Source organism: Scardinius erythrophthalmus (genome assembly GCF_964197995.2).
Source record: "Scardinius erythrophthalmus genome assembly, chromosome: 13".
In the NCBI taxonomy this organism is placed as follows: domain Eukaryota; kingdom Metazoa; phylum Chordata; class Actinopteri; order Cypriniformes; family Leuciscidae; genus Scardinius; species Scardinius erythrophthalmus.
This window is the reverse complement of record NC_138233.1, coordinates 15,284,548-15,310,397: the sequence shown is the minus strand read 5'-3', so window position 1 is coordinate 15,310,397 and position 25,850 is coordinate 15,284,548. Positions and strand designations below refer to the sequence as shown.

Sequence of the window (25,850 nt, the reverse complement as noted above, 5' to 3'; positions counted from 1 at the left end):
GTCTTTTTGTGCTGTTTTTGGATGATGTTAATCCAATTACTTTTCCCAAGATGGCTTTACAATTTTCTGCTGCTCAACTTAACTTGGAGTTTTACACCAACCTCGCTACATACACCGTTCACGGAAGAAAATTCGGAATTTATCACTGCTTGTCTTGAAATAATATTCCGGTTGTCTGTACACACAGCAGGAAAATCGACTTATCTACTTTGGAAATCTAAGATCATTCCGTTTTGATCCCGACCTCGGAACCTGTAGACTTGCAATGTGCACTGATGAACACTTGCTCTTTAACTGATAAAGCATCAGTGTTGAATAACATAATCATTGACACAAACCTGGACATGCTACTTTTGGCGAAAACCTGGCAGGTGCCTAATGACCTTTTCAACTTGAACCTTTTAACAGCACCTGGGTACATCTATTTCTCTCAACCGCGTCTTCATCGTAGAGGTGGAGGGCTGGCTGTAGTTTGCCGTGAGACTATTAAAATATCCAAGATTGAGTTTCATGATGTTGCAGCATTTGAATACCTAGTGCTGAAAATGACTGGCCAAACATCACTGGCTGTAATCTTAATTTACCAACCTCCAAAATTTCCCTCTGACTTTTTCTCTGAGATTTGTGAGTTACTTACTCTTGTCTGTGGTAGTCATTCGTCTGTTATTTTGCTTGGTGTTTTAATATACATGAAAACACTGCACAATGCAAAGAATTGATGTCTGTGCTGGACTGTTTCAACTTAACTCAACATGTAACTTCTGCTACTCACTTCAGGGGTCATATACTGGATCTCATATGTACATCTAGCTTATATAATGTGCTTGTTATTGGCTCTGATTTTGCTTTCTCAGATCACAAACTCATAAACTTCTTTAGGTTTTAGTTTTCCAATATCTATATCACCACTGAAGAAAATGCTCACCTTTCGTAAAATCAATTCTGTGAATCCATCTTCTTTCTCTGTTTCAATAAGGGCTTCAACTTTGTCAGAATGTTTACTATATAACTGTCCGTCAGAAATCTGCTGTATTTACAATAATGCTTTTTCTCAACTACTTGAGAGGCATGCTCCTGTTAAAACTAGACTGGTTCCATCTACTCATGCCTCACCCTGGTTCACTCCTGAACTTCGAACGATGAAAACTGAGGGTCGCCGCCTAGAAAGGCTATACAGGAAAACTGGACTCATTGTGCACTCTCTGGCTTTAAAAAAAAAAAAAAAAAAAAACATTTGTTCAACTACCATACAGCCCTCAACGATGCAAGATCCTCTTATTTCTCCTCTACCATTAGGAATTCCACGTGCAGGCCCAAATCACTCTTTGCTATGGTTAACAACTCACTAATCCACCACAGCATGTTATTTTGTGCTCTGGGGTGCTTGTGAATAGCTTTTCCCAATTCTTTTCAGACAAATTGAAATTGAAAATCACTGAATCCATCACCAAAGACACCCTTCATACAAGTGACACAAATGTTAATTTGATGTTATCTGATTCAGCTCACTCAACAAACTCTCTCTCTCTACTTTTACTCTGACTACTCCTGTTGCCATAAGTGATCTAATTGTGAAGTCTAATTCCACATCCTGCCGGCTTGATCCTTCATCTACTGTTTTGCTTAAGATGTGTGTCCTCGAGGTTGCACCCTTCATAACATATGATAAACTGTAGTTTGGCTTCCGCCATTGTCCCAGCAGAATTAAAAATGGCTGTGGTGACCCCCATTCTTACAAAAACAGAACTTGACCATCTAAACATGGACAATTGCATGCCGATATCTAATTTAACGTTCTTAAGCAAAATCCTTGAAAAGGTTGTGGCTTCGCAATTGCGATCATATTTAGATATTAATGGTCTTTTATTAATGGTCCATTTCAGTCAGGATTTCGCCCATCTCATAGCACTGAAACTGCTTTACTTCGGGTGATTAACAACATTCTTTTGTCTGTGGATTCAGGGTTAATAAACATTTTGATGCTTCTCGATCTAAGCGCTGCATTTGACATAGTCTACCATGAAATACTGATCGCTTGGCTTTCTGATATTGGCATCACTGATTCAGCTCTTTCCTGGTGCATTTCTTACATCAGTAACAGAAAGTACTATATCACCATACAATGGTATATATCTGCCACTGGTTCGCTTACACAGGGTGTTCCTCAAGGTTCAGTTCTTGGCCCACTAGTGTTTATCATCTATCTATATATATATATATATATATATATATATATATATATATATATATATATATATATATATATATATATCTCCACTTGGTGACATCATACGCAGACATGGACTTCAATTGCATTGCTATGCTGATGACATTCAAATTTATCTTACCACCAGCTCCGATAGGCCATCCCTGCCTGACTCACTCACTGCATGTATCAGGGCATCAAGCATTGGATGTCCCTGAATTTCCTCAAATTAAATAATAAAAAAAACTGAGATATTGGTGATTGGCTCTGCTGCCTCAGTCAAAAGGATGGGCCTGTCCTTTGATATTGATGGAGTTCATGTTAAGCTTTCGTCATCTGTTCATAACCTTGGTGTCTTAATCGACTCAACTCTATATTTCTTCTCTTGTTAAAAACTCTTTTTTTCCATCTTCGTAATATTGCACATCTTCGATCTTCTCTCACTTTAGCTGATGCTGAAACCTTAATTCATGCATTAATAACATCACGTCTAGATTATTGCAATGCTCTATTTCTTGGTCTGCCCAAAAAACCTATTGCAAGATTACAGTATGTTCAAAACTCAGCAGCAAGAGTTCTCTCCTCCACCAGGCGTTCTGCTCACATTACTCCTCTGCTTCAAGACCTTCACTGGCTACTCATGGCATCACGTATTCACTTAAAGGTATTACGTCTAACTTTTAAGGCATTAAATGGTTTTGCACCTCCATATCTGTTTGATCTACTTTACTCTTACCACCCTGCCCGGTCCCTTAGATCAGCTGAACTTGGTTTATTGCCCATCCCTTGTTTTCGGTTGTCTACTGTAGGTGGAACTGGTACTGCAGGTTCTTCTTCTTCTTCTTCTTCTTCTTCTTCTTCTTCTTCTTCTTCTTCTTCTTCTTCTTCTTCTTCTTCTTCTTCTTCTTCTTCTTCTTCTTCTTCTTCTTCTTCTTCTTCTTCTTCTTCTTCTTCTTCTTCTTCTTCTTCTTCTTCTTCTTCTTCTTCTTCTTCTTCTTCTTCTTCTTCTTCTTCTTCTTCTTCTTCTTCTTCTTCTTCTTCTTCTTCTTCTTCTTCTTCTTCTTCTTCTTCTTCTTCTTCTTCTTCTTCTCACTGATTCTGGCAATTATGAACAATTATGAATTATGAATTTTTTTCAGAATCCTGAGGTGTTTCACTAGGTTCAGTATGACGGTCAAAGATATTGATCTTTTATTCTTGGACTTGCCTTCTTGCATTGCATGACTGTCCACATGCTTATCAGCCTGACAAATAGAGCAACTGCCGCATGAAACTTTCCTCAGTGCTGAAATGTCATTCAGCTGGTGGACTGTGCCCCTTTAAGGTCTGTTTTGTGGACCTTGTTATAGCATATGACTTTGAAGCCATGAATGAGTTTGAAGACAACCTCACTAGGGATTTATGCTTAAAATGGGCACCATAAATTGTTTTTTCACCAATTCACCAAGTGTTTTGACCATATGATTTGGTCTATTTGGGCACCAAATGATATTGTGAGTTTTGCTCACATCACTTAAGGTGAGTGTGAAAATTACATAATTCCTTCTCAGATTATGTGGCACGATCCAGGAATTTCACCATGAAATAAAAGAACAATCAAAGATTGTTGAAGAAATAAAATGATATAGATTTAAGGAAGATATCAGCTAACTTGTAAATGCTCTTCTATATTATCAACACAAGGAAGACACAAGTGTCATAAAAAAGATTTTATTAACAAAAAGATCAAAAAAGAGTAAATCAACACAACTAAAGGAATAAATGAATCAGGGATAAAGGAATAAAGTGCATAAGATGGATAAAATGCAAGTGAATTAATTGGGTATGGCCATGGCAGAGTTATGTTATCTTATGGAAAGTTAAATTGTTGTTTCTCTGAAACAAATAAGATAAACAACCATGTTATGCATCAAAAAATAAATGAACGGTTATTTGTTATTAACTAGCATCAGTTATATTACTTCTAATGTAAATTAGAAAATCATGTACTGGTAATATGTAACAATGCCAAGGTCTCTGGAAAGAGGTTTGGTTAAGTGACATTTACATTCCACATGGTCGAGTAAGCAGTCCGATGGCGGTGACGTCTTTCACTGGTTGTGCAGTGCAGATACAATGCAGTGGGGAAAGGAGCCAGAATCTGTGTAAACAGCCTTGAACATGAAACTATGTGGGTCTCAAAAAGTGTCCTAAAAGAAGCAGAAGGTCCTTAACATTCTGGAACACACAGATGAAGGTACCTTGAAGTGAGGGTTTGCTCTCCTGAGCTTATCCTTGTTGCAAATGTGTTTGTATGTCTTCTGCCTCTGGGCCAAACACTCAAAACTTGGCCAATCCACTTTTGTCTCTCTGGTATGTCTCGCTGGACAAAGACTCGGAACATAGTATTTGTTAATGTCTGTTTCCTCACAGACTGAAGGCTCAGGACGGCACATCTGTTGCAGTCTCTCTAGATGGGAGAGTCGGAACGGTATATCAGCTATTGTCTCACCGGGTGAGAGACTCAGAACATGGGAGTATATGCAACGCATTCTCATCCTAGGGTCGCTAAAGGGTGCCATATGCGTTCGATGTAGATGAAATGTCAAAAGCGTCAGTATATGACGCCTTGGGATGAGAACGGGCTGGTATATGTTAATGTCTCACTGGATGATCTGGAGACTCAGAACAAGGAGTGTCTGTTGAAGGGTACATGTATCCCTTTCTGATGAGGATGAGATTGCAATTTAGTGCTTTTCAATTCCAGTGCTGTGATTGGCTGCTAGCATCAGAGGGGGCACAAACAGTGTGGCACACCGTTCTTTCCTCTGTGGAATGCATTTGCATAAAGCACACAGTTAAAAGTCTTTAAAGTGTCTTTAACGTTTTACTAATGTATTCCCCAATTTCCAAACAACCACTAGAATACCTCTGTCAATGTTCTAAACAAATAGAGTCCAAACAAGATGGGAAAAGTTTGACCTGTCATGCATGTATTCAATTGTACATTACCGGCTGAATTTGTGCAAGATTCTGCACTACAAATAGCTGTCAGTGTTATGAATGGTCTGGATGGAGCATTGTGGCCTCCCTTTGTTTCAGCCTGTGGACCAATGAGAAGTCCTGCCCTGTCTGTCAGTTGTCCTAGCATCGTTTTCTGCTGGATTTGGACATGTGTTTGTGCTAGTCTACCAAGATCTAATCGAAATGTAGCAAACCTTTCTCCACTGTTGAGAGGGGCCCTATCATAAAACTGGGCCCTGGTATGTTCTCTTCCGTACACTGTCATTCTCTCACCTAGCACCATTTCAATTAGCCTCTGGTTCTTTCTCATTTATCCCAGTGCACTTCACTCTTGAGAGGCAGTTTGCGGTATTATCTCAGAAATACCAGTCATTGAAATCCTTCTCTAAAATGAAAGTATTCCCTTACAAGATAGACGCTCATGCTGTGGGATTCGTTAGCCTGAGTTTAGAGATGTGATATTAAACAGAAAGCTGATGTTAAAACATCTATGGATGTGTCTGCCCTTCCTGCTCTGTCTGTATCAGACTTTATGAATACTGATCCACAATTTTCCTCAAATAAGCTTGTCTATGCACTAAATAAGCAGTAATAAGCAGCTAACTCCCACTTCAGAAATCCTGCAACATTTTTAAAATCTCTCTGGAATACTATGCTATAAACTTACCCCCCTTTATGACTCACTTATTTCCCATGTACATGTACATTAGATCCATCCACCCATCCTTCCTTCCTTCCTTCCTTCATTTCTTTCTTCCCTCTATGTATTTATATATTTATTCGATAATAAATCATAAACTACTAAATATTTAATAACAATGTTCCTAGAAGGGCATCTAAAAAGTTGTAATTTTTACCTGTCATGTAACTAAATTATACTATAACCCCCCAGAACTGTATGACACACTATTGTTGTTCACTTGAACATATGAAATAGAAATTCTGCTTAATTCTTATTTTAAAATGTTGATTTTTTTAGCATTAATAACTTCACAACTTGGCACTTTCTAAATGGATCTTACACTGTCTGAGGCTTCCTCAGAGCTCTAGTTTGTAAGTGCCCCCAATAGGGGCACAATCACCCAAGAGCATGTAGGTAGTGAAGCAATGGAGGACAAAGGTGTGTGTTTCCTATAAATATCCCCCAGCTCCACAATCTGTTCACCAGTATTCATAACACATAAACAAGGCCCACCCACACCCTCTACCCCCTGCACCTGCACAGCCCAGACTTCCCCCAGAGCGCCTGAGGCCGCTAGCTTGACAGTACCTGTTCAATGTGTATTCCTCTCTCAGTGGGTCATCCCTTTCGAGCTACTCGGGTTTACTTGGTATAAAGAGCTGGGTGACCGATGTGACTGGTATCACTCACTGCTCGTTAGACAGTTTAGTGATTCTGCCCAGTGGTGTGTTGTAAAAGAACTACAAGTCACGCATGTGTGTAACTTGAAAATCTTTCGGTCTTTTCTTTTCTAGAGGGCGAAGATCGATAGGTCAATGCTTTACTGCTCGCCCTCCATGCATCTTTCCCTTTCTCCCTCTGCGAGTCTGATTTCTTCTCCACTCACAGGGAATTGTACTCCCAGGGAATTGTCAGCACCTTGGGTTGATGTCTAAACTCTCTCATATATCAAAATGTGTTATAATTGGCTCCATTTATGTGTCCCTCTGAGAAGGTGCATCAGCTATCTGTTGTCACTATGGCTGCCAAAGGCAGTATGTTTTCCAAAGTGTATGAATGCAATTTCATATGTGTTCGATACAGATGTTTGATGCCTTCTTTTTTAAAAATAATCGTTCTTTTAGGTCGCAGAAAGAGTTTTATATTTATTTATTTTTCTTTCCACAGTTTATCTGTCATCTCTATCGGTAGTTTGAGCTAAGTAATTGCATCCAACCCAGGTCCTTTTAGAGCCTCAGTTGTGAAGGGATGTCATTGAACCAATGAGCTTTTCACAATAGAGTGGCATTATCGCCAAGCCAGCGCTGTTTACAGGATCCTAAGGGAAGCTGAGGAGGGAAAGAACACTTTTATATCCAGCCTCACTGCTCCTGTATGGCAAATCCTCTCCTCCAAAATGGGTGTCCGTTAAGAAGAGTGGACAGAGGCTGACGATTCCCAATCACACGCTTGATGGCCAGCGGCCAGCGTAGACAGAGCCAGTATTTGTATTGATGTGACGTGAATGTGAATGGGTAATCTAGAATTGCTCATCTCATTCAGAGGGGAAATGGGATTTGCTTATGGTTTTAGAGTTATGTTGTTTGATCCTTTTTCTTTTAAATTTCAGATGTTGTAAGTAGTTTACAGTGAATCATGTGGTGTGGGATTGTTTATATTTCACTAACAATGGATTGAGTGGTATTAGAGTGCCCCTCCTCATGGACCCCTTGTTGTCTTCATTTTATCCAGTTTTATTTACTCTTAACGATCCAGAAATATTTTTATTTCATCAGCTGAAATCTCCTGTGGCTAGCAGCTCGTTTTGAATCATATTTCAACCTTAAGGTTTTTTAAATACAAAAGCTCTCAGATTATCAAATCAGTCAGTAAATCCTTAATTATGAATTAAAAAGTGAGGGATTTCATAAACACATATTAAAATAATAAATGGAGCGAATGTAAAAGGATTTGTTGCCTTGTTTCCCCTCCATCCGATTAGCAACCCATTGATGGTGACTAGTAATTATGCTCTGCACAAAATGTATTGTGGATTTACACTGTTTTTGCACAGGAGTTAATTGATTTGGGCACAAACTATGTAGGCTACTGGTTGTTTTCTGTTTTTAGTGAAATTAATATTTAATAGTTATTTTTATTATTACTGAACAGTCAATAAGTATTATTAGTCAGTTTTCTAAACCATGCTTCTCAGTTATTATCATTATTGTTATTATTATTAAAGAATAAATGTCTGTAAAACTGCACATTTTTAACTTCTATGCACTTTATTAGTATTATTTTTATCTTGTGTAGTTTGCATAACTCTTTCTTGGACTGCACAGTGGTGTTAAAAGTCATCAAGTGTTTTAAAAATTTAATTACTAATAATACATATTTTCTTTTCTTCAAAATGACTTTTGCTTTAACTAAAATAACCCACTATTTCAGCATTTAGCACAGCATAATTAGTCATTAGATAGTAATTGCATTGCTTTGTCACCACAAGCATGTCATCTTTATGCTGTGTGATCTGAGCTCTTTTGTTCTTTAGATATGTAGATATGCTTTTGTCTTTTTGTACTGCTAAAGTAAATATGCCAAGTATATGCCATTACTGTATGTTGAGATCAATAATCCTCAGATTCGCTTCAATGAGGACATAGTGTTTTTAGTATATGTTTTTAAGATTGAAGTTTCTCATCTTCATGGTTGTCCAATGACAGGCATTTTTTCATTGTGAAGAGACATTATTGGAAGAACTACATTTTACCTTCTAAAGTTAATAAGGTAGAATTGGAGAGGGGATAGTGTCGGTATCTGTAACGTCTTTATTTTAAGGGTCTCTTGAGCCTCAAACTCATTACATACCAAATTAAAAGACGTAATCTGGCTATACCCTGTTCTGCTTCCTTCTCCCCAGCAATTTTTTTTTTTTTTTTTTGGGTACAGGATGAATGCAATGAACTCTAGTCTAATTGGAGTTTAATGAAAGTTTCCCACTTTCCTGCCAATTATCGGTGTACATATGTCACCTCTTTAGGTACCTCCTCATCTCTCTTTATTTTTCTCGCTCACACACTCTTCCTCTGTGTCCTATTCATACACTTTCACACAAAACCTTTTATGAATGCATACATACTGTCAGTTCATTCATGCATGAACTCTCTTGTGTAATTCAAATCCTCACGTGCAGGGAGATAAAGAAGCAATCATTTGATTGTAAAACACTTAATGATTGTTCATGGTGACCTTGTATTTTATTATATGCTTTGTTTTCCTTTGTTGGTGGAGATTATTTGAATCACAAATGCCTTATGCTACACCAGGGCATCCTGCTCCGAAATAAATCTCAATTCACATTGTATCATCCGAGCATCACAGCTACAGCAGTGAAATATTGATACGCCTTACCTATAAATCTCACATGGAAATGGTGCCCTCCAACAAATGGCTGACAGTAACGCTGACACCTTGGCATTACAGCTGATGATTTGGTATTTTGCAAAGCGCATCTTCTTTCTTTTTTTATGACAAGCGACGTTACTTCATGGCTGTTTATGGCGAGAGGAGATGGAAAGGGGCTTAATGAAATAGTCCTCTTTTGTCCCCTGGCTCTGAGAATGAATATCGCACAGAGCAAGCCAGAACAGAAGGGCAGGGCTCACAGACACTAAACCCTGACTGTAAATCTTTAAGAAGCCAACCAGCAAGGAGTTTGTCCTATGTGTAATGCCGCCACAATGGGTGCTAATGCCGACAAAGTCATTGATCTTTAAATTCACTCAAATCTCACCTCTACATAGCTACAGCAACCATTTTTAAAACAATTTTTTTTTAATGTGATTTCAGATAAAGAAACAACATTTTTTTTAAATACCATTTTAGTTGTGAACTGACTGGCCTTGAAAAGATTATACATAGACTTAAGAAAAAAAAAAATCGCACATTTGGAATGCAAAAATGAGCTTTCTGTGAACATGCCCTAACAAAGTGCAATAAAGTGAACATTTTGTGAGTTTGAATCTTTGGTAATGGCAACTAGCCAGTAGCCAAAATATTTGTTAACCTACGGAGGTGAAGAATGGTCAAGCACACGCTGTTAGTTGGCGTTATGGAACCACACAGACAGTAGACAATAGTTTAAATTGCCACAGTCCATAAATGGTTGCTGTGAATAGGACAGGGAATTTTTTCAGGGTTATCTTTTTCTTTTCTCTTTTTCTCCCCCCTCCCTCCAGATCATGTGAAATGGGCATGTTCAAGTTATTAATGTGCAAGGACTGGTCCCCTGTAAACAGTGTTATTTTGTTGTTAATCTTACTAATGATATCCCAAAAGGATATTTTTTTTTATTCTGCTTGGGCTTCCAGCAGGGCTCTCTATTAAGAAGAGGGAAACTGCTTCTGAGACAAACAAATTTATTGCTGAAAAGCTGAAACTGACCCATAACGAGCCTGTACTTTCAGAGGAACATCAAAAGAAATATGAACATTTTAATTTTTATATGCAGTACCCCACACTGTTACCATTCTAACTTTTTTATAGCTATATTAACAGTCAAAATCCTGATTGTACTGGACACCGTGGCATTATCCTATTTATTGTAGTAATTAAACTAAGCAATTAATTTCTTAAAGGTGCCATATGTAACAATTGAGGTAAAAATATCCCAAAAATGAGCTACACACATCAAAAGAATGAGAAGAAATAAGGGCGATGATGTCATTAAAAAAATGTCAAGTTATAGTGCTGCAGAGATATCAACCTTAATTAGCATTAGCATTACTAGCCACGGCCCGACAGGTGTCGTAATACCAGTTTCGGCCATGGGAGGCGGTATACGGGCAACATAACCACCAGCCAAACATGCAATACACGAATAACTCGCACGGCTTGTGGGCGTACTTGAACCTGATGTGGAAAGTACAGCCCACTACTACATTTCAGTTCAGGGAAGAGAGCGGAAGGATGGCTGAAGCCCTTGGCAAGAGACCCCTACCACCACCCGCTGCAGGGAAAAAACCGCGCTCTGAAGCACAAATAAAATCTCAAAAAGCTATCCGCCACACTGGCGGGTGAACGATCATACCAAAATATGACATTTTAAGCGCGCACGCGCTCTTCTGCCTCTAAGAACTAGCAGAGAGAGAGAGCGAGCCCCGGCCGCGCGCGCGCGCACTCACTCACTATATTCAGAGCGGTCAAGTTTCCCCGTACTTTTTGACAAGCGTCCTTGACAGGGCGGCCAGAGCTTCTTTGCAGCTCAAGTCGGCGGCGGTGTATACAGTTTTAGTAACGCTCTATCTGTTGACGGCGCTGAGGAAAAAGCTCCCGCCACTGGAAGAAGCTGTCGCCGCCCATTTGTGTCCTCCTGCGCACCCATCAAAGCCGTGCAGAACGTCTTCAGCACTCACGGATCGCGCATACTCCGCCGCTGGCCAGGCTGCTTCTGCTTTACACACCCTGGACGCACGAAACGTAACGGAAAACATTGCAAGGTGTAATGAGACCGAATGTTTTTTGGTGACTAATGATAACTTAGCTAGAAGTGGTATTGCTAATGAAAATCAAACTTGATATATGCTGCTAAATTAGCTTCAGGCGGGCAGCGTAACACTCTAAATAGATGTTGTCCCTATTTTAACTTGTATATGTGCAGCTAAGAAGGTAGGGGCGGAGCATAGACCAATTCACTTTCTGGAGGTATACTGCCCCCATCTGGTATGGAATGTGGAGTATGACTGGATTTTTTTTTGCCAAACATGACATATGGCACCTTTAAGTGCTCACATTGGGAAATAAAGTATCTATTTATAGATTCTCTAGGCCGTGTGTTCCTAAATCACTTTATTTTGTGGTAAACAAGGGGTCTGCTCCAGAAATGTCTTTCTACTTTCTAAGTCAGTATCATAACAGAGATGGAACCTCAGAAGGGATTGATTATGTCCGTTGATTTCACTCACTCAGTTGATTCCAATAGAGTTTTACATTAGCATGTTGCTTAGCTAACAATCAGCCTGTCAGGCACCCTAATAGGCTTCAAATGCCTAGCAGAGAAATATTACTTAAAATAGTTTTCATTTAATTAAAAATAAATAAATAAATAATGATAACTTTTGGTATTGATTACATTTTATTCAGTATATTATTTAGTATTGATTGAATTACATTGATTGAAGTATATTTATTGTATTCAAGCTGAATGGGATCGGTGTATAACAAACAAACTTACGAAATCAATCCTGTGGTTGGTGTAAAACGTTTTTGAAATATAATATTAATATATTAAAATTTTGAAAATCGCTGGGATCATATTACATATAAACACTGTTGAATAGGTCACTCCAGACTAACTCATATGTTTCTGTTAAGGGGTGAAGATCCTCCTTTGTGCCCCTCATGCCAGAATCCATTATTACTGAAGCATATTTTGATGGACTGATAGTTTGAACTCTGTTAGAATTCATTATTTTCAGTTGACTCTTATGAAAAGATTTTTAATGAAGTAAGATCAGATCTCGTTTTAGAATTTTTAAAAACATTTAAAAACCTATTTAAATTGTTCCTTTTCTCTTTCTCACCATTAATATAGCCGAGGTAGCTGGCATGGTGTTAAACATACAAACAAAGAAACAAATGAATTGTATTAAATAGTGTTAAAACATTTTGGTGTCTAAGATTTTCGTTTTTCAAGGTTGTTGAAAGTATCTTGTGCTCAGTGTAGCAGCATTTATTTGATCCTACATAAAGGTGTATGTATGTAAACAGGTGTATTGTGAAATAGTATTACAATTTAAAGTAGCTTTTTTCTATTTTAATACATTTTAAAATGTAAAAATTCCTGTGTTGTAAAAGTGTAATTGCCAGCATCATTACTCCAGTCTTCAGTGTCACATGATCCTTCAGAAATCATTATAAAATGCTGATTTGATGCTCAAGTAACATTTCTTGTTATCTTATTTTACATTTTGAAAGCAGGTGTGCTGCTTAATATTATTGTTGAAACACTGATATTTTTTATTATTATTATTCAGGATTTTTTGTTGAATATAAAGTTTAAAGAACAGCATTTATTTGAAATAGAAATCTTTTTTTTTTTACATTATAAATGTCTTTTTTTTTTCACTTTTGATCAATTTATTGCATCATTGCTGAATAAAAGTATTAATTTCTTTAAAAAAAAAAATAGAAAAAGTAAAATTTTGATTCCTAGTTTTTAGAACAGCCTTCTATGATTTTAGCCAGTCTATTCCATGTTACCTCAGAAGGATGCTTCCTAGGTTTTGGAACACTGCTGAGATTTTTTCATTTGGTCCCTGGTGTTTGTGTTTCATCAGTGGCGAGGCCTGTGAAATGAGTGAGTCGGTGATGTTATTAGTTGAACTCAGAGCTGGCTTTTTCTCTCTCTCGATATTCCCCCAGCACCAGGTCCTGAGAGGCACACACCACGCTATCTTTCCTATACATCTCCATCATCTGTCTTCCTACAATTTTCTCTCTTTCCCCCTATAAAAATCATTGCAACATGTCATCAGAGTATTTTAAACCAACAGTGTTTTAGCTTTTAGAATCGACCTGACAGCATCACTGAAAAAGCTTAAAATTGTGCCCTCACTTGATTTTCTCTAGCTCTTTTGCTTCTGTTCTCTCTTAAGGCCTGTCCTCAGACAGAATGTTAACCTCGGCTTTGTAAGCCTTGATTAGGGGACAGTAAATCCCCAGTTGTGGGTTTCCTCCAGCATGCTACTAATGACACGGTGTCTACCCTTTATATTGTTGGTACTAGTGCTTTGAGTAGATTTGTAGCTGCTGCACGCTGTCCTCCTATTTGGGCTTTATTGTCGAGTAGGAAAAGTTAAAGCAGATGTTATTAGCACTGAGCTCGGGAAACAACAAGAGATTGAATCCTGCAGCTATAGGCTAACCAGACTTTTGTAAGTCACTATATAGTACCGTCCAAAAGTTTGGGGTCGGTAAGATAAAAAAAAAAAAAGTTTTGTCTCTTATGCTCACTAAGGCTGCATTTTACAGTAATTGATGAAAAATACATTAAAAACAGTAATATTTTAAAATGATTTTTTTTTTGTCTTTCAGTGTCACATGATCCTTCAGAAATCTAATATAATCTAATAATATTGATTTGCTGCTCAAAAAACATTTATCATTACTGTCAATGTTGAAAACAGTTGCTGCTTAAAATTTTCGTAGAAACTGTTTTCAGGATTCTTTTATGAATAGAAAGTTCAAAAGATCAGTATTTATTTGTCAATAAATATTTTATAACATTATGCATGTATTTACTGTCACTTTTGACCAATATAATGCATCCTTTCTGAATAAAATAATTCATATATTTGAAAAAAAAAAAATATTACTGACCCCAAACTTTTGTATCATATATCAACAGTGTTTGTATCATATATATTATCTGCATTTCTGCCTCCATCTTTTTTTTTAAACTAACCCTATGCTTAGTAAGCAATCTTACTTTTGACATACCTATATTAGATATTATTAATTAATTGAAATATGAGCTGGAGTCTGCACCTTGGTTGCTTACTCATGGCAACCCTATTGAAGAGTGTTTGTCCACTCTAAGACCCATACAAAGCCTCTCTTGTCTCTGATGAGTCAGAGCTTTGACCCTCTCAGACAGACCTTCTTGTGCCATGATCATTCGTACTGTGTGTATCAATAAAGCTAAAGCCATACACCAATCACAATATGGCGCCACAACTGCGTCCGCATCCCTACTGATCCCCCTAAGACACTGCTGGCGCTTTGAAGTCCAGACTTGAAAGGACTACAGTGAGTCCAGAGGGAGATGGAGAGCCGTAAACAGTGATTATGTAGAGATTAATGAAGCTGAACCCATGCTGACACCACTCAGCTTCAGGACAGCAGCCGCAGTCAGCAAACTTCAGCATCACTTCAGTACACCTGTCCACCTGAGCACACCTGCAAGATTTACACCACCAACCAGCCAATATACTCCAGTACAGGGTGATAAGAAAAACAACATAGAAGGTCCATTTGACAAATTAGAAATGGAGAACCTATTAGTCAAACCTAAATTGTTTAGTTATTAGTTAATTGTGAATCAGCTGCATATTCGAATTCTGAATCGGATGGATCGATCGTGTCACTGAAATGAAAATGCATGGTCATAATGTATGTGCTTCATGAATATATATATATATTTTTTTTTTTTTTTTTATATTGATATTATATTAATATATCATTTGATTTAATAGAATATTAGTTCATAATTCCAAGAGTGTTTTAAATACTCTTAGTTTTTAAAATATTGAATACATATTAGATCTAAACAAACATGGATCATTTCGTGTACATGCTGCTTTTTCCTTGTGGCAAAATTTCTTATGTTATTAGTTGATGGATTCTGTTTGGCTAACTAAGATTTTTAGGCCTTTTCTTCAGCCAGTAGCATGAAATGTTATTCTCAGTGACTATTTATTTATTTAATCTTCCTTCTTTTTCAATTTAACAAATTCATCAGTGCTTTAAATAAGTGATCAATCAAACTAAAGTTGCCTGAATCACCATTCCTATATGCTCCATGCCTGATTATTTATCAATATTAAATGTTGCATTCTTTGCCTTGAGTAATAATGTCTCTGATCAAAGTCTTCAGACCCTATGGCAGTAGCTTCAGTGCAGTGTTTATTTGACTTTATATAAAAAGATATCTGATGGCTGAATCAGATGCTGGACTTAATATGTTGCTTGTCAAGATGTTGAAATTTAACTAAGAGCACTGGAGTTCATCAAACAGTATGAAGTAGGCTGACAACTACCGCCTACACAGTATAGGAGAAAAATCTGAAACACTTAAAAAATTTATTAAATAACATAATAAAGCCCAACTGTTCACTGTGGCTCAGTACAATTAGGCATACATGCATAGACTTGAGTCATTTGTAAATAAATTAAAAGTAGTTTTTAGTCAAATTAAAATTCTTTCTGTGACCACAAACTAAGCAGAATACCAATAACCCATTGTTTTTTTGTTTTTTGTTTTCCCCTATCTTCCTTTTGCAGTATCTGCCCAGATCCTGAAAGCCAGTCTGGACACAATGGAGCGGCATATTCAGAGGCTGGAGAACGACATCCAGAACTTCCCCAAGACTGATGACATGCAGGATAAGTTTGTTGAAAAAATGTCGATATCCTTTGAGTGCATTTACTACTTCTACTGTCTTCCATGATAGAAAGTTTAACATAGGCTCCTGTGCTGGAATGAGGCTCGAGGTCCCTTTGCCAATAAGCTATGACCAGTACACTGTTAATTCTTAATCAGTATTTTTGTCTTGTTTTCCCGTTAATACAAAAGTTTGGAGTCGGTAAGATTGTTCAGTGTTTTTGAAATATGTATTTTATGCTCACCAAGGCTACATTTATTTGAAGGAGAGAAAAAAAATGAAATTATTACAATAATTAGTGTTTCTACACAATTTATTCCTGTCATGATAAAGCTAAACTTTTTCAGCAGCCGTTACTCCAGTCTTCAATGTCACACGATCCTTCAGAAATCATTCTTCAAAAATGTTTTACTTATGAAAGGTCTTACATTTTTGATGACACTTTGACTTAGATGCATCTAAAGGCTTTCCAAATTAAAACTAATTAGTGTACATATTTTTTATTTTTATATCTTTGTGGATTTGCTTGTTCACGTGACAATTTGCGTCATTCGCGGCAGCATATTAGCCTACGTCTGTCTCCTGCATGCGAAAGGAGGAGAGAGAGGGAGAATAAAGTTGGTAAATGTCAGTTCAATTGTAAGTTCATTCTTTATGTGCGATATTTATCGCCTACGGTGATATTGTACTCATTGTTTTAACTATGTACGAGGCACTGTGAGCTGACATCGCATTTGTCTCTCGTGCTTTGCTTTCACTGCGTGATGTTTCAGTGCAGTTATGTACCCAAATTAGTTTTTTGTCTTATATTTATGTCATATTATGTTGTTATATTAGAATATCACATGAGCAAGAGTGCCGTTTTCCTGTGCACAATTGCAAATGTGATATTTGTTTTATACAACAGTTAAATTAACAAGGTACCATTGTGAGTTACTTTTTAGACACAATATTGTCAATATTGTTTGGTTTCCCTTTATTTCGCCGACGAGAATTTCTAAATGAAACCGTAGCAGAATCTCAATGCAACAGACAGCGATGATTTTTTGACTGAAATCTGCGTAACGATTCAATGACCAATCACTTGCTCCTGAATGAATCAGCCGTTTGAACAAATCGTTTGAATGAATGACTCCCTCAACTCACTTATTAAGACTTATTTCCACCTACCTGCCACCTACTGGCAGTTTTAGTTTCATATTTAAAGTAACTACCCTTTAATTAAAATGTTAAAATTTTATTTTAATATTTTAAAATTGAATAAAAAAAACAAATCTCATAGCTTTATTTATGCAATTGTAAATGGAGTTTAAATATATTAATGTCAGTTCTGATGCCGCTTCTGTGTCACCTCTGCACTGCAAAGATGGATTTTGATTTAATTATTTAATTTGACTGGTAACAGTGGCACTGTGTTATTATTCTAATAGAATTTAATTGGAGTGTTAGAATGTGATATAAAAGGTGATGCCTACCTCTAAAGAAAAAAAAATTCCTTATATTGCTGAAAATTACCCTGGAAATCAATTTAAGGTGGCAAATATTACCCCTTAATAAAAAAATATATATATTTCTGTCACTGCTGTGAACTGACAACCGCATAGAATATGAAAAATATGAATATCTTTGTGAGTCTGCTGTCAACAGCAGGCCTAAACCAGCCATGGTACCAGTACAAAAACACAATCATTAAAATATCATCTAATTATTATCAACAGCTTTGAAAATATCAAGATATATTTTTGTCAATATTGCGCACTCCTAATGTACGGTATTCATTTAGATTTCTTCAAGTCTTAAAAGGTCTTAAAAAGCCTTAAATTTGACTTTAAAAAGTGTTCAGCAACCCTGAAGAAGCATTTATGATTATTATCAATGTTGAAAACAGTTGTGCTGCTTGATATTTTTTGTTATTATACTTTTTTCTGAATTATTTGATGAATAAAAAGTTCAAAAGAACAGCATTTATTTTGAAATGGAGAACTTATAACATTATCAATTTAGTATGTGATTAATTTTCTCCTTATGTCTTGATTTATTTTTAAGCATGAATACAACAGGAGAAAAACTAAATATGCAAATAGAATAAAAAAAAAAAAATGTATTCCCTGAAAACGTGCTTTTTTATGCAATTTGGCTTCTCAATTAAATGTATCCTGTTTTTAAAGATGTTTAATGTATAAGTATGGAAAGCAAGACAAAAATACTGTATATGCTTGGATAGGCTGTCTCAAAGTGAGATGTTTATCCACATTCTCCTCGTCTCTCAGGCTTTCCAAAGGGAGTTCAGGCTGGGAGCTATTTATACTGCACAACTTTCTCCCCACAGACTCAAATGGAGGGCTTCTTAGCCTTCTATACTTATAACCCTATGCTGATTTCATCTGCTGACCAGCCACAGGCTCCTTCTCTCTGACTTTCTGAGGGCTATCAGCTCTCAAAGCACCTCTCCCATTTCGATAACAGGAGCTCAAGTGCTCACTAACCTCAAATTGAATTAGATTCCACAACACTTCTCAGACTCTAAGGAGTGAGGAAGTTAGACACTTGTTTGACTTTTCCTTTCTGACATGTGAATGTTTATGCGTGCCAAAACAGAGCTGACACGAAATCATGCTTTAAATTTGACTTTTTGCGCTCGTTCTGAGCGACTGCTTGACTTTTATTTCCCCACTGCGACTTCTGCCGTTCCTCAGCGGTGTTATTAACTACGTGTAAGGACCATTAATCAATGACTTATCAAGTCTGAGAGTCTTCCCATATGTTTCCCAAGCACAGGAAAGACAGCAGTTAACCTTATTTTAGCTCTTTGTTCACGAGCTCAATGTTGAGATTTATGGGGGCCTTACGCTGCACTTTGGGTGGCATAAGAGTAATAGCCCCGGCACGCATTAAAAATCTGCTCCGAGTCGAAGAGGGCTGCTTAGGTTTGTATGATTTAAGAACAATGAGCTTCTTTAGCCTGCAGTGCGGCACAAAAAACAAGCCAGAATACCTCTGTGGCCTTAGCGAAAGCATTGATTAGCAGGACTCGGGGAGGATTGGAACTTGAGTGAGGGGAAATGGAGAGGCGCGGATACACTGCGGCAGCGTCGGGGCCTCGCGGCGTCCCCAGAGGTTTGTAAAAGCCGACCAGGCCCTGAGTGCAAACGTAGTCGTGTGTCGTCCCTGTCTCACCTGATCTGTCATCAGAGCCGGCGCGCAGCCATGGCAGCCTGAATACAGTCACGTCCGTTTGATGATTTGAGTGGGGTTTTTTACCAGCAGAGAAAGAAAAGTGAGTGAGAAACGGCTGAAAGGGAACGGCTCCACCCTCATTGTGCACCAGTCGCGACTCGTTTTCAGAGGTCTCGGAGCCCGGCTGGAGAGATGCTGACTGACAGCGCGTTCAAACAGCTGCGCCAGCTCTTTTGCGGATGACAGGGCAGACATTGTGACAGAGCTAAAGGAGGCCGAAAGCTGTTTCACTCAACCATTGTGGACAGCAGGCTAGATGCTATAGAGGTTTAGTGATTGAATTTGAGAACGCTGGAGGTGTGTGTGTGTGTGTGTGTGTGCGCTTTCTGCTCTGTGCGCTCCATTGCTCACCATAGCAACTGGCTTCTTGCCCCCCTCTTTATGAGTTTGACCTCAACGTGACCTTTTGACAAATGACTACGGTGTGGATATGCTATTTTAGAGTTGCAGCGCAGGAAGTGTTTTTAAAACATTCACTTTTTAGCTTGACGATTTAGCTTTAGGGCTTGTTTAAACGGTGTGGGAAAAGGACATTTGTGTGAAAAAGGAAAAAGATGTTACCTTGTTAACAGTGTTTTTGTTGCTTGTAGATACTCGTCCAAATCACACTACTCCAGGAGGGCACTGTCTGAATCTTCAGATTTCTTCTTTTTTTTCCATGTGATTCAATCTACCCTGAAATCACTATTCTTTTTGTTTTATTCTCTTTTGCTCCAGGGAGACCCAACACAATACGATTGTGGCATTTCCTATGCAGAACATTTTTTTTTTTTTTTTTTTTTAGGTTTCATGACAGCTCAAACTGCAGGTTTAGAGCCCTTCCAGCGAAGATGAACTAGTATGTACTAAATTTTATGAGATAAAACGGCTTTAACTAGAGAGAACAGTAGAGGAATTTTGCCTAGGTAGGAGTCCGCTTTTTTTGAATGCAATAATAGCGGTACACATTTCACACCCTTCTGAAAATGTGGATGTGACATTTCGCAATATTAAAAAATCTCACCAAATATGGGAATATCATATTAGATTCACATTAAGGTGCTTAAGACTCTGGAACAAATATGCATTTATTAGCTTACATGGAGATGCACTGTTGATATATTGATCCATTAAATAGAAATGATTGTGGCATCAAATCACGGCCGGTTTGAAAATGCACTGAGCGTGCTGTTGCAAGAGAGAAATAAACTCTTGATATGCATAAGGGTTAGTTTTTAGAGTCAAATAAAGGAATTTACTTTTATTACCGACTGCTCAATACTCCCTCTTGTAATATGAACATGTGAGAGTATGTTTGTCTAAAGTATTAGGTCAGCTATGGTAGACTAGTTGCAGATGCATTATGAGTATTTGGAAAAATGAAATAGACTCCCACTGACTCATATACATTATTTAAACCGTCATTAGTACTAAAGATCTCTGTGCATCAATTCACATATTAATGTTTTTTTTCTTCATCTTCTTTTATTTCTTCTTTTTGTTTTGTTTTGAATTTGATGCATTTCCACATGCTTTGGAGGATATTATGTGTTGTTTGTATTCCTGGAATATCCTCATAAAGGTATTCCCAGGCAGGATGGGGAGTTTCTCATTACATAAATTAATTTCATATACAAGATACAGCAGCATACATTAAAACCATATAGTTATACAGTCATCTGCTTTAAACGGATCTCAATAACTGGAAAAATGCTGGCAGTGTAGCTCAGACACACAACACTTTGGAATTGGAATTGGTTGGAATACTTTATTTTTTCCACCATTATTGTAATGTATGCAAATGACTGAGTAGGATGTTTGTTCAGCAATTTAGTGATATCTATCTATCAGAATTAATGGCACCCCACAAAGGCTTTCAAATGAACTAGCGGCCCCATGAGAGCTGTAACTCAGCGGAGGGACAGTGTTAGCGGTGGCCTGCCTGGGGACCGGGCGTACTGGGAACTTAATGGAGAGCGGAAGGCTTGCAGTAGAATTCGGCGTCCATACTGAGTATTGACGGATGTGGGGGCCTGTCTAATAGATCTCGCTCTGCTATAATTCGGTGTGCTAGTATTTAACTTAACCTTTGTTCTCTCTCTAGGGACAGAAAAACGCCAATCAGCTGGCCAATTTCTCCCTGTAATGACACAACACATGCAGGATCAGAAAAGTTAATACAGTGACTTGTGAAGGGAAGTCTTTTTAAAATGGATAGCTTTGACACTAAATTCTGATTAGATGAGCTGTGAGCAGCAGTTAAATGCTGAAAAATGCACACCTGTGACCACATATTCTTTCAGCCTTCAGTTAGGATAATGGCTGGTTATATATAAAGCTGGTTGTTTCATATTAACCAAATGATTATGTGTATAAAATCCAAGACTTTCCTTTTCACCTGCCAAGCCATAAACATACCAGTCATATGAGAGGGCGCAGTTTCTTTAAAGACTCCCTGAAGCTTTGCACTTTATTGTGGCTCTCTTTAAAATGCCTATAAACAAATCATCTAAATAGCATCAATAGCTGCAGAATACAATGCCTCGTTAGACAGAGGAAATCCCCCACTGAGGGAAGTGCTAGAGCAGTCAGGCTGGTCATTCTATAGGAAATGTGTGATTTGCTTGTTTTCTTAACCTTTTCTTTCACTGGAACATGCATTTGGCTGACCTGAACTCCGCAGCATAAACAAACATGCTTCAAGAGAGAGAAAATATTAGGGGCAATTGTTCTATTGTGCACTGTGTATTTCTTGTTGAAAGGCTGTGGTTTCCATCCTGGTTTTAGAGTGTTGGCCAGTGCTCAGCAGGGCAGCATAACACTTGATTTCCAGCATAGTACCTTTTACACATTGTATTATGGCACACATTCTCGCTGTGTGTTTTAATACCTGCTGTGGAAATGCAGTAGCTTTGGGCGCCGGTGTTTGATGGGTTGAGGGGAGCAGAAATACACTGTGCTGCAGGAGAACATTTCATCTGCCTGATGTAAATCACAAGTCAGATAGGGTTTCTTAGAAAGCTTGGCTTGTGCGACTTTCTGCACATCTGAGCATTACAGATTGCTCCTGAAGATCATGCAAATCGAGGTGAGGGATGATCAACGGTGATCATTATTTTACCTTTGGGTACAAAGTCTCTAATGAATTAATGAAGATGTGTTTGCAGCAGTCTGCACAGTGTTTCCAGCTCCTCTCTGTGTATATGCCTCTGCTTAGTCTCAAACCTCTGTTAATTATGGAATTAGGTCACAGGAATGTGGTGGCATCCTGCGCTGGTGATGTTTACCTCCCAAAAACTCAGCGTCTGCATCTAGTTTTAAAGTAATTTGCTTGAAAATAATAGAGCGAATGAATCGCAATTTGCATCTCAGTTCTTTAATTTCTGGATATAGAGCTGGACCAAAGTAAACATGAAAAGGATGATTGATTCAGGCCATATCTTTGACTTCCTTTCTGCTGGCTTTTTGTTTATTCCGGGTCATTGTTCAATAACAATGGCTAACTTTAATTCACTGCGTGTCACAGGAGACATTAAGATTTTAATTAACAAATTCTAATTGGTCCTGAACAGAACAAACAAAAGCGAGCTCAAATAATAATTGCAATTCCAGTAATGATAGTCCTAAAGAAAGCAAAGGCCGAAGTCTGAGCACAAAACTGACTTGGCGCTCGCATCTGTGATTATATTGCCGGCGTACACAGATTCTTGTTTATTGGGAAATGGCATCCAAACCATGTGTTTTGTGTGATAGGATTTTGCATATGCTAATGCACTTGATTGCTTTGATGTGTGGCTGGGTGGGGTAGTCTCAGCACGAACGAGAGAGGCTCGATTACTGCTTCTTCAAATCCCATCCTCAAAGCTTCCGCCATTCAGTGCGGCCCTTCGCGCTTTAGGGAGGAGGCTGCGTTTGTAAAGCCATGATTAGAAGGGTATTTAATGGAACATCAGTGCCACTGATGCAGAATGATGCTGATTGTTAAAGTGCTGTTTTGCTTTGGCCATTTGTGGTATTATTGCCGTGTTTAATTGATTGAATTGACATTTGGGAGTCTGTTTTATAAGGATAACTGTAGCGGAAACTGGAACCATTAGGTGGGGGTGGAATAATAATAAGAATAGCAATAAACCTTCAATGATTCAATTTTGCTAGCAGGACAGAGGGAGAAATACATGTTTTGGTGTTGACTAGCTATATCTCCCAGTTGTCCCTTTTATATATTAGTCTTGCATATTATGTGTAAGCCAACAGGCTCCTAACACTGGCTGAGTATGGTTCTCCTTTAGCAAATGACAGCATAGTTTACTCACACTGCGACCCCATCTTCATCAGACCCTAAGATAATTGAAATCATCTGCTCCGTGCTTTGGCTGTCGTTATACACAAGTGTTCTGCTGGGCCTCACCCTCCAGAGACGCATATCAGCTCTGCAGTCTCCTCTAATGAAAATGACACTTTGAAAGAGATCGAGCATATTTCTGCTATCGTATTTCATAAATCAAATTTTCGTGATTGCCTGACCTGATATTTTGTAGTTTTTTCGGTCTCAGTCAGTCATGGAAACGTCTCTATGCGAGTTATCATTATGTGTGCGAATTCTCTGGAAATTCCTCAATCAGTGTCTCGTTAGAAGGGGGGAAAACTGGGGCTGATTTGGCAGGTCCATTAACCCAGAGCTCAGGGCTGACACGGCCACTAAAACTGAGGCTGACAGGCATACTACTCCCAGGGTGGAGGTGAAAGCCTTCAGCCAACTCTCTCTACCATTTCTTCTGCTGTATGTAACTCTTCATCTCCAGAAAATAGGAAGTAGGAGGTCTGTGTAGATTTGCATTCGTCCAATTCCATCCGAAAGGTTGTGATCTGTATTAAGTTACATTCCATTTCATGCTTGGCATATTAGGTGTACAGAAAGATGTTGAGAAAGGGATAAGGGCCAATCCCACTGAAGGGCTCTCAAAGTGGTGTGTGGTCGCCATAAATGACAGGATTTGCCACTGTATCTTCTTCCAGTCCATCGGTTTTTGAATTGTACTTTAACTGCTGCATTCCCAGTGTCAAAAATTAGACCTACTGGAACATGATTAATCAAAAAACACATTTTAGCCTGATGCCAGTATTACTTCAGTCATCAAAAAAGGAATCTGAGCAGTTGCATTAGTTTCTAACGACACAGTCTAATGGCAGTCATGTTTTATAGAAAAATGTGTCCTTTATAGCATTCTATCTGGATCATTTGGTTCTGTTCTCATTTCTCTTATTAGTCCTCTAATACCAGTTAAATGGCAAGTTAAATGCCTCAGTAAATGAGCAACACACACCTAATATACAACCGACTCTATATTTTTTGCTATCATTGTTGCTTTTTCATATTGTGTTTTTGCAGCAATTCTTGTCAGAGGTGGGTAGAGAAACCAAAATATTTACTCAAGTGAAAGTATTTATAGAAATTATTACTCAAGTAGAAATAAAAGTAATCATGTTGATAATTACATGAGTAAGAGTAAAAAGTACTTAATAAAAAGACTACTCAAGTTGCGAGATTTAGAGCAAGCAAGATGATGATTAGGAAGTCAGTGATGCATGTATTACAATAGGGATGTTTTCTCCCCGTTTCGTCAAAGCATTAGAGACGGTGTGTCAAATCTTGCTGGACTTTTAATTTATTTTTTTTTTTTAAATAAACAAATTAAAATGTCATCTCTTTGTTAGCAGTTAATCTGACAATAAAAAATACTATTCTATACATTATTAGACGGATAAATCTTTGCATGGGAGCTGCCATCATTGGGGTTCATAAACACAAGGCGAATCAATGAATTCCACGCAAATCGACTTGGGTTGAGTTGTTCCAGCCCTAGTTAAGTGGTTTTGTATACTTTTAGTTTTTAATAATCTTTTAGTTGTAAAATCGTTCCCAGGCTGCACACGCAGATGTTCATTGAATCAAGATCTTATTCGTTGCTGAAGACAAACATTATGATGCATGTTCTCATTTGATTTCTTTAGATTGTTGGTTCATACCGTATATACGCCATCTAATGCTTTTTGATGTTCTTAAGTTTCCTGTTTACGACTGTGACTGCTTCAGACAATGCAGTGAGTGCAGTGAACTTTGAAACGAATTGACGCAAAAGAGTGATTCATTCACCAATGGTGCCTCACCCATTCCCCAGTTAAAAGATGTGGCACACTTGGAATAAACTACGCATTTCTTAACATTTGCATAAAGTATAAAAGTAAAGAATAAAGTAGTGTCCCCAGTGTAACATTTATGTCATTAAAAATGTACTTGAGTAACAGTGAAGGTATCCACCTTTAAATGTACACTTAAAAGTACATATTTTCCAAAAGTTTACTTAAGTAAATGTAATGGAGTAAATATAGCACGTATGCAAGCCAGTTCTCTGTGCCAGAGTTGGGCGAAATTAAGAATTGAAAAATTGCTTCCCTTTCCATTGATGAGTTGGATTTGAAGGTAATTTGTCAGCCATCAAGTGTTTTTTTTTTTTTTTTTTTTTTTTGTGTGTGTTTTTTTGTTTGTTTTTTAAATATTGTTCATTTTAGTTTTTTTGGACTGTAAATTTCAGTTAAT

General features: G+C 37.8%; 1 protein-coding gene across 8 annotated transcripts in view; it reads left to right on the top strand.

Annotated features, from left to right (window-relative positions):
- diaph2 (diaphanous-related formin 2) overlaps positions 1-25,850 on the top strand; it is a 481,157-nt gene that overhangs the window by 347,264 nt on the left and 108,043 nt on the right. For all 8 annotated transcript variants that reach the window (XM_081382679.1, XM_081382682.1, XM_081382680.1 and 5 more), the window contains one exon: positions 15,936-16,060. In XM_081382679.1, the coding sequence (XP_081238805.1) occupies positions 15,936-16,060 (125 nt within the window). The remainder of the gene's footprint in view (positions 1-15,935; positions 16,061-25,850) is intronic.